This window comes from Micropterus dolomieu, linkage group LG08, assembly GCF_021292245.1.
Source record: "Micropterus dolomieu isolate WLL.071019.BEF.003 ecotype Adirondacks linkage group LG08, ASM2129224v1, whole genome shotgun sequence".
NCBI classification, from domain to species: domain Eukaryota; kingdom Metazoa; phylum Chordata; class Actinopteri; order Centrarchiformes; family Centrarchidae; genus Micropterus; species Micropterus dolomieu.
Window position 1 is genome coordinate 9055778 of NC_060157.1, and position 9488 is coordinate 9065265.

At 39.7% G+C, this 9488-nt stretch overlaps 1 protein-coding gene across 3 annotated transcripts; it reads right to left on the reverse strand.

The window, feature by feature from the left end:
• Window positions 1-615: 615 nt before the first annotated feature.
• Window positions 616-9091, reverse strand: si:ch211-167b20.8 (protein phosphatase 1 regulatory subunit 3A). 3 transcript variants are annotated; one of them, XM_046056810.1, is made up of 5 exons: window positions 7974-9091; window positions 6103-6149; window positions 5745-5830; window positions 2321-2426; window positions 616-2224 (listed from the first exon to the last, which is right to left on the reverse strand). In XM_046056810.1, exons 1-5 carry the CDS (start codon window positions 8750-8752, stop codon window positions 1485-1487), a joined length of 1758 nt encoding a protein of 585 aa, XP_045912766.1. In that variant the 5' UTR covers window positions 8753-9091; the 3' UTR covers window positions 616-1484. The 3 variants fall into 3 exon arrangements, with proteins under 3 accessions (XP_045912766.1, XP_045912765.1, XP_045912763.1); XM_046056809.1 differs by having other exon boundaries at window positions 616-2426; window positions 5745-5827; XM_046056807.1 differs by having other exon boundaries at window positions 616-2426.
• Between the last annotated feature and the right edge of the window lie 397 nt (window positions 9092-9488).

Genomic DNA, 9488 nt, shown 5'->3' on the forward strand with positions numbered 1-9488 from the left:
GCTATATGTAACCATCACACAAATGAATCACTCCCACACCTTTTTATTCTGCACAAGACAAAATCCACATAATCCAAAGGATACCTGACATCCATGTACATTTGTGGGTTGAAAGTTAATAAAGTTAATACAAGATTCAGTAAATTAATTCAGCAGTAAAACACTGAAATAGCTTTTTATAACTCTTAATGCCTCCCTTGGTCAAATAATAAAGATGTCTTTAAGATATCAGTGTATCATGACTATAATCAGAAATGGCCTGTGACATCTCATCAAATGGCATCTGAGGAGGTTTCCTGAGACTTCTTAGCCTTTGAACACTAATCTCATTTTACAATGGCCAGTGTGAGCTGTACTCTAGCATAACACCATGACTTCAGTGCAATGCATGACCTTTGGCTTCTATCTGCAGCTCAGGTTGCAGCCTGTGTATTTCCACTTCAAGCAAAGCTGAATGTGCTCCAGAGACAGAGGCGCTAAAGGCTCTGATGTTATTTTAGTGGTGTGTCAGTGAGTCTCTCCAAAATGTCATTACTGTGCATCAAACTGTCTTGCACACATTATGTCTGCAGAGTGGATGGAAAAAAAGAAGAAATAAACAGAAACATAGCCATGCAGGGTATAAGACTACGTTTAATGGAACTACACTGCAAAAACTGTCATCACTTCAAACATGTCATTCGGTGCTTCAGCCTATCTGTGAGGTTGTCAAAATAGTGCTACAAAATGTGCAACAACAATATGGGTTTACTAGCAAGAATCAACAGGAAGACTTATGTGCAATAGTAAGGAGACACTGAAAAGGCTGGTGTTTTCTAACAGTAAATATCGCTTTCATGTGTCACACTGGACATTTTTCCACTTGATTTGTGCCTCAAGCAGCATCCATTTCAAACAGATGTTTGCTAAAGGGCATTAAGGCAAAATACTTTGTCTCTTTAGTGTCCCACTTTGGTAATGTTTTTTCCCATTAAAGACATAATAGCATGTGGAATTCACAACAGTTAAAATCATGGCAGTGTGGTTAGACAACAACCATAGCTACAATGACAACAAAAAAATAAAATGCATAATAATACTGATTGGATAAATCAGAATATAACACCACATACACTATCTCCACATGACAAGAAAAAAGTAATTAAAGACCACATACAAAAAATATATGATAATACACCGTGTTTTAGTATAAGAGTGACAATGTTGTTGTTGAAATTGACTACTATTGTATAACTTCATTTTTGACAGAATGCATAAAATATGTGGATAATTACTTTCTCCTTGCATTGGACTTTGCATGGAAATACACATAAGTTGTACACAGAACATTTTTCATTTGATGAAAATCTATATTAATCTAAAAATCAATCACGTAGTAATACCCAACTTCAACAGGACACTGTGTGTTTTTTTAACTTGATGTCTTATTTTCGAATCATGACAAAGGCACTTAACTTGAAAATAGATCAAAGTAAACTTAGTAATCACAAATGGTGCAAGACAAAAAGTAGTCCCATGATGAAGAGGGCGGTGGGTTCCTGTAACACTATCGAGAGGGAGACAACTCCACTGAGAAAAACAATGGATGGCATCAGATTCCTGTTTATGTCATGCTCAGACTGAAGCTCGGACACCTCTGACAACGTGTTTGGTAGATTCTCTAATAATGTGTCTGGGGAAATCTGGGGAGCATCTTCCTTCTCTTCCCAGGCTGAGACAAACTGAAGAGCTAAGTTTGGGCTCACCTCAGTGACACCTGTATTTCTGGAGGGGTTCTCTGTGAGTTCAGGTGACGGTGGAGCTTCACCTTTTGCTCCCAGAGATGCCTGCTTTGCCACAGGAGTAAAGAGTGCAGGAGTACTGCCTTCATGATGTGCAGCAGATGTGGTGGAACCTTCTGATAATCCAGCAACAAATTCCCTCAATCCCACTGCAACCTCTCGATCAAAGGCCTGAGTCACACTGGGAGCAGAGACGCACTCAGCAGGCAGTTCAGGACAAGGACGACTGGCTGGGCTGTCGGTCAATCTGTCCTCTCCTGATGTTGGCCACAGAATCGTCTCTGTGGCAGGAAGATGCATGCATGAGGCCTCTGACGGAGGGATTTCCTCTTCACCAGCCTGGGAGCTGTCTGATCTCGGCCTTGACTCTTGTTGAGAAGAAGTTGAAACAGGCAGCAGTGTAGTGAATCTACTGTCTATGGTCTGCTCTGACGTTTGGTTGCCTAATTCACAGTGGAGTCTGGGTAAAGGCTGTGCTGATTTGGTGGCACAGAGTACAAATGATGAATTAGTTTGGAGTGCGGTTTCGGAAGACATACAAGGGAATTGTTCACCTGGGGATACAGTGTGAGCGGACGGTGTGCCATCAACAGATGGAAGCTCTTGGTTGGGTGAGACCGAGAGACCAGATGGGTGAACTGCAATCTGTTAAAGTAAAACAGTGACACAACAGTGACAGCTAGGAGAGTATAAAGACAAAGGGGAATGATTTGTATTCCACATTTACATCATTGCACACAGAAGAAAAGCATTTTACTGCAAATTAATGCTTTTCTGTGAGATGGATCCCATGCTGACATTGTAATAGTGAGGAAATGCAAACATGGAGCAGTATGATTGGATTGACTGACGTCTTCTTTCAAAATGGCTTGCAAAAATATACATTATTTGACTTTCCTCGTCAGAATGGAAAAGAGCAAATAGATAGTCCAAAGATACTTACATACAGCCATCCAAGGGAGAAGAAAATTAGATAAAGGGAATTTTTCACAATTATTTAAGTTTCAAGTTTATCCAATGTACACATTTCCACATATTGTTTTTTGTCCTTTGAACACCAGGAACTGGAACTACCACCGTCTCCCTTATTTTCATTTTCACTTGATTTTGTTGAAAGAGAAAAATAGGTAACAATCTAGAAAAGAGCTTTGCCAGCTATGGGGCTGCTGTGACAAACACCCAAGGTCAGAGATGAAATCATAACACTATAAAACCAAAAGACAGATAACAAAAACAGCACCCAGAAGAACAAGTGCAACAGCAAGGCACATAAAACACAAATAACAGAAGGGCTAAGACACAGCACATGTTAGATATAGATGAATATGTTAAGACTTAACATCATGTTATTCTCATGTTTCCAGATGAAAATCCAGCTGTGACCTGGTATCCTTTATGAGGATAAAACATCACATAATTACAACAATGAGTAAAACATATGTGTATAATTTTGTATGCTGCAAGTATTGTTATTGGAATTCTGTGCTTAAACTTACGCTAAATACTTATAATAAATAACTTTTCAGCTTGTCTCATGAGAGCACTTTGTGTCAATCTCAGAGAGAAATCTAATAAGAAATTACTTTGTAGCAGCACAAAATGAGTAAAACGCTGAAGGGCAACCGAACTTTTGTACACAACTGATTGCTCAGCACGTGAACCATTAATGATCCTGGCAATTAATCTGATATTTAACTTGAAAATTATGACACAAAACTTGGAGAATGAATTTCTTATGAATGATACAATTTGAATGCCTAACCCCTAAATGCCCCTGAATTAGATTCTCAGAATATACTGGGTGACATGTGATGTAAGGAAAACATCTACCGATTGCAAGAAGCTGATGTTCACACAGTAGTTGACTGGCTGACATTTCATTTTAATGCTCTGCCAAAGGGGTACAACATGCATGTGAATACTGATGTAAAACAAACATCAAGATGGGCTGGATGAGTACATGCCTTACAGATTTACTGTACTTGTAGTATCAGATCACATTCTGTTAGGAGGTGAAATGGTATAATTATTTTTCAATGAGCTATCTAAGGTACTTTAATCAGTGTTAATGCCAACCAAATGTAACTTTTCCCTTCTTTTGAAATACACATTTCTTCCAGTCTGATACATTTTATGTATAGAACTGTTCCAAAATCAACTTTTGCTTAGAGAAATGTTAATGTGAACCCCCTAGTAATCCTAGTTTTAAGCAGCTCAACAGTTCTCTCTTCCACCATTGTACTAATAAGAAAATGTTTCCTTCATTGTATGTACCATGAATTTATTCAAACTTGGCAACTCTACATTTAAAGGCATAGTTTGTCATTTTGAGAAATATGATTACTTGACAATAGTTAGATGAGAAGATTGATACCACTCCGATACTGTTCATTAAATAGGAGATGGTTAGCGTTGCTTTGTATAAAGACTGAAAAAAGAAGACTATCAATCTTCTCATTTAACTCTCAGCGAGAAAGCAAATAAGCACATTTCCCAAATTATCGGTCTATTAGCACTAGGGTGAGCACTATGCAACACTGTGTGCATGGGCTAAAAGGAATTTCAGCAACATTACAATAAATTCAATTTAAACACCTTGACAACGGCACATTAATAATCACAATAATGTACACATACAGGGTATTAGACGTGATTACGCGTGGTGTTAATATTTGTGTCCTGGGGGGGACGATATGACCCAAAATCAAAATCATGATTAATTGAACATTTTACCTCGAGTACTGAACTAACCAACAATGTTTTTTAGTTATTAGGTTTTTTTTGCACTCATAGTTCACTAACAAGGTTTTGTACTATAAATACGCTTAACTATTAAAGTGGGATGGGTTTTTTCGATTTACAAATGTCATAAATCGATTATATAAATGTTAATGTTGACGGAACGCAAAAGGTGGACCTCAGAAGTGCAGCGCAAGACAATCTGTGGTGTGCACATAATAATAGATATAACAGAGACATGTTCCCTTATATTCAGCGCTTTGCCTCTGCTAAATGAATGACCGCCGCTACTAAACTTTCACATGATCATTAATATCAATGCACAACTAATGGTTTTCACTCGCACTCTGTGCGAGCACAGCAACACTCAATACTTGGCTAGCTTCCTCGCCTCATTCTTCAAAGGACATCTATGTGACAGGTGCTGTTAAAAGAGCAGTGAAGTTAATTAGGTCTTGAAGGCAGTGCAATGTGTGTGCAGTAAGAGTGTGTGGGTGAGCGAATGAAAGAGCAAGCGGTAGAAAGTAAGGTTGTATGTATGTTTTTAAGGGAAAAGCACACACAACACACACACACACTGGGGGAAATATTAATAGGATTACAAAACAAAATAACCAACAAGGGAAAATTACGTTGGTTAGGGGTTCTCAATATCGTTTTGATTACTGTTCGATTAATCGTCCAGCCCTAGTTTCACTTACAAGTGAAAAAGACATGAATTCAAATTAAATGGTGCAAAAACATAAACAGCATGCATCAAGATATGACTACAATAAGAAGCCGACATGGAAAAGAGCATACAGTACTCGTGCTACAGTGGTGAGAAGCGAGACATTACCTAAGGTGCTGCTGAAGCTTCAATGAGCTGTGAACAATATAAACAACCAAGCCAATGATGATAAGCTTTAAAAGTTGAACTGAAATGTTTGTTATGTTTTATTAGACATGACTCACTTAAAGGAATAAAGCACTTAGCTTGCTTACCTGTTAAATGGGAATGTGTTAACAACTGCATGCCAATCAAGATAATTTCAACTTAATCCGATAAGTGATTTGTTACATGTGGGTCCTCTGTTGGAAAGTAAATTTTGTGATGGACTGTTTTTGACTTTTGCCATAGAAAAATCATAAAGAAAATAACCCAGATGAACGCTCCTGTTTGTTAATAATTTCTTTCATTAAAAGCGTTACCTTTCTTTCCAATTTTTCTAACTTTATGCTTACCTCTATGTCAATCTCCGGCTGTATGATCACCGGGCAGATGGCAGTAGGTCTGTCAAGTCCAGACCTGGAGGTCCCTGCTTCTTCTGCTGATGTAAAATAGACAATTATGCTGTGGGTGCCTAATTAGTCTGAATAGAGAAAAAGCAATAAACTTGTTTAATCAGCATATTTTATCAACAGTATAAGTAATAAAAGGGGCACTCCACCGATAAAAACATTTGTGTGATGTCTTCTTACACAAATGACTCTGTCAATGCAATACCAGCATATATATAATTATTCATTGTATTACTGTTTAATTACTTTTGTCTTCCAGTTAATTGATATGTCAATAGTGACAACAGCATTCATAATGTACCTTCTACCAGTTCCTGGTCATCCTCTGAATCAAAAACATCATTCATACTGAAAGAAAGGAGAGACATTTGGGTTGTAAGATGTAAAAAAATAAGACAAAACTGTTCACTGGTACACTCTTTAAAACACACAGCCAAATGTCTACATAACTTTACACATAGATGTAGTGCCTAGAAAACAACATCGTTTTAATTCAAACACAAGACCTGATAATAATTATACAAATGCACAGTGTATAGAGGCATCTTTATACAGTGTCATAGTGGTTGACATCGGTGTGGATGCAGTAGGTGAGACCTTTAAAATAAAAAGATATCCTCAGTTTGCAGCTCTGGATGGACAGCAAGACAAGAAAATGTCCATTTGTGTACATGACTTTATAGAAATACAGCATTGTTCCTGCTCTCGCCTCAGTATTCACTGTCAGCTACATTGCATTAATGTGTGATATCTATATTTACCTGAGGTGAATACACTTCAGTTAATGTATACTAAACCAGCGGTATGTGTAACCTACTGTACGCGTAATTGATGTTAACAAGTAATACATTCTAGCGTCTAGGCTTGTGCCATAGTAACCTTTCCTCCCACTGGCTGCCTTGTTAATGCGTTAAAATCCAATTATCAGTGAACTTCAAAGCACCTAATGAATCTATAATGGTTGCTATGGTAGGTCTGCCAGTACAGTTTCTGCTCCCTAAACTCCTCCTTTTCAATCAGTGACTCATCCATCCCTAACAACCCATCTGGCCCCTTCCTGCTTTCAAACAGCTACAGCAGAGAAGACCTACATGAAAACTACATCAGTTTACACCCTGTCTGCTCCTTTTATGGGTCCTTGTAAGCTTGGGGGATCTTTCCTTGTGTCTCCATCACTGTGAGATTCATCACGCACTTTCACATTGATCTAACAATACACCAGGCATTGAAATTGTCCTCTCAGGGATTAGTTGACTTTATGGAGTAAAAAAGGAAGAGAAGGGGTCTGTCGGTCAGTCTCTGATTACACGAGGGAAAGAGGCCAATCTGTTCCACTGAAATTGCTCCCCCCCCCCCGATGACTCGGATAGAAAAGGTCAGAGGTAAATTTATTGCAGGGAAACGTCAGGCCTGAAAACGACACCTGCCCTTTGCCTATTTAGATTGCCCTCACACACCACTGGAGGATTGGCATTCTGGTGAGGGGTGGGGGGCTGGCGGGTGGTGGTAGCCTACTCCCTCGAAAACTCTATCTTCTATTTTTCCCTGCAGAGTGAAGTTAAGACAACAGAGTGTAACGAGTCAAATCAGTCATAAGCATGTATGAACACTACACTGGATAACTTTGATACTTTGCTCATATTATGCAACAGACTGCGTAACTGTGTTTATTAAAATCCTGCTTAGTTCCTACTATGCTGAACGTAGTCTTTCCAGGCAAAACTACTGAACTACTGGTGCTGAACACCCATTGCACAAAACCTCAAAGGGAATTAGAAGGCAATTGGAGCTCTGCAGCTGTTGCACAATCTCAAAGCTTTTATGACTTTGTTTGTACATCTATCTCTTTATGAATTGATGGCTAAAATAGAACCTACGCCAAAGTTAGGCAATTCATTGGTTACATGGGTCAAAGTTTTATCATTCAGAAATGATTATGCCTTTGAGCATCTTCATTTTCCCTTTGATTAGAAGGTTGCATCTTTGACACACCTTAAAGCAGACTGAGGTTTTACCTATAATGAACAGTGTGCAAGCGGATCAATCTGTGGAGGTCAAAGGGCAAAGGAATATTGGACAGACAGTAGCCAAAATATCGCACAATTGGTCTGTTACATTTGTATCCCTTGATCTGTGTCTGACAAATGAAAGCACACATGACAGGGGATTTACCTGTAAGCTTTTGGAGGCTTCAGGATACCTCTTTTTTGTTGCATGTCGATGTTTGTCTGAGCTGAATCATCTTCACAGGTAAGGTGCAGAGTTACCACATAATTCATAGAGGAGTTATTAGCCCAGTAATCCCCATCAGAGGTTTCATAGCGAACAACAAACTCAATGCGAGAGCCATGTGTGATATAAGGTGGTGCAAAAGACAGCTTGAAGGAGAACTGATCTGTGTCCCCATCATGGGATCCCTGGACATACTCTGCTGGTTGATCATAGTAAGTAGCCCAGTTGTCCATGGTCGATCTGATATAAACTGCTTTGTGGAAGGAGATGTTCAGGACTCGTATTACCCCACTGAATGCAAATGGCTCATTCTCTACTGGAGACATCTGCTCAACCTCCACTTTATGAGTGTGCACAGCCTGCAGCAGGGCACTCTCTGTGGGCACGTTAAACTCTGGGTGCACCTGATAGGTCGGTTCTCGCTTTCGATACTTTGCCTCCTCTTCTTCCCACCTTGCACTATCCCCTTCCTCGTCCGAATCAAAAGCAACAAATTCCTTCACATCCACCAGATCCCCACCTGTTGTATCGGCGAACGACACTCTCTTTATGTTAGACAGCGCCAAGTGGATCCGCAAATACTCAGCAGTCTCATCGTAGATGGACGGGCCTCGCTTTCTGGGCACCGGGGAGCATCTTGGGATGAGGCGGACGTTCTCGGTGTCATCGTCTTTCATCATCATCATCATCATTATCATTATTATTATTATTATCCTCATCGTCTATAGGGGACCTACTTTCTGCTGCTTCGCCTGACTTGCCAGCTTTAATCGTGGTAAAAAGCCCCTCTTGACTTGGTATGGTTAAAAAAGACATTGTTGCCGAAGTGTACACTCATGGAAGCTGTTCGCTGAACAGAGTACATATGGCGTCTCCAAAAAACACTACCAAATAGCCTATGATTTGCACAGCAGTGGCCAGTGTAGATCCAGCGCGAGCACTGTTCCTGCGTTACGCACAGAGCCTCTTCGGCGCGGCGTTAAATGTCACCCATGGAAAACGTGACTTTACTGCCAGCACTTGTGATTGTGTATCCCCTGGTTTACATGGCTTTATGCATCGCAATTTGGCTGCTGTCGCGGAAGGAGCAGCCTCTAATTTTAGCACTGACCTACTCGCCATGCCCCAAATGTGTTGGTCTAAGTTGGTATAATCCTGCGACTCCCCCTTGCTCCGTTTGGTTCGGGCTGGCTAAACGCCCACAACTGGACATGAGGTAGCTATTAAAGTAATAAGATATCAGCCAATTCTTACGAAGGTATGACACATTTTAAACCTATCTATGGGCACAGACATCTTCAGTTAGAAATTAGCCTATTGCAGGATGGAGTCTATTGCATCACCATGACAGTCATGATTGAAAGTCTATAAAACGAAAATTGTTAACATGCAGATCGTTACTTTACTTGCTATTTAATATATAGGCTAATATATTACAACACGCAAATCACTGTT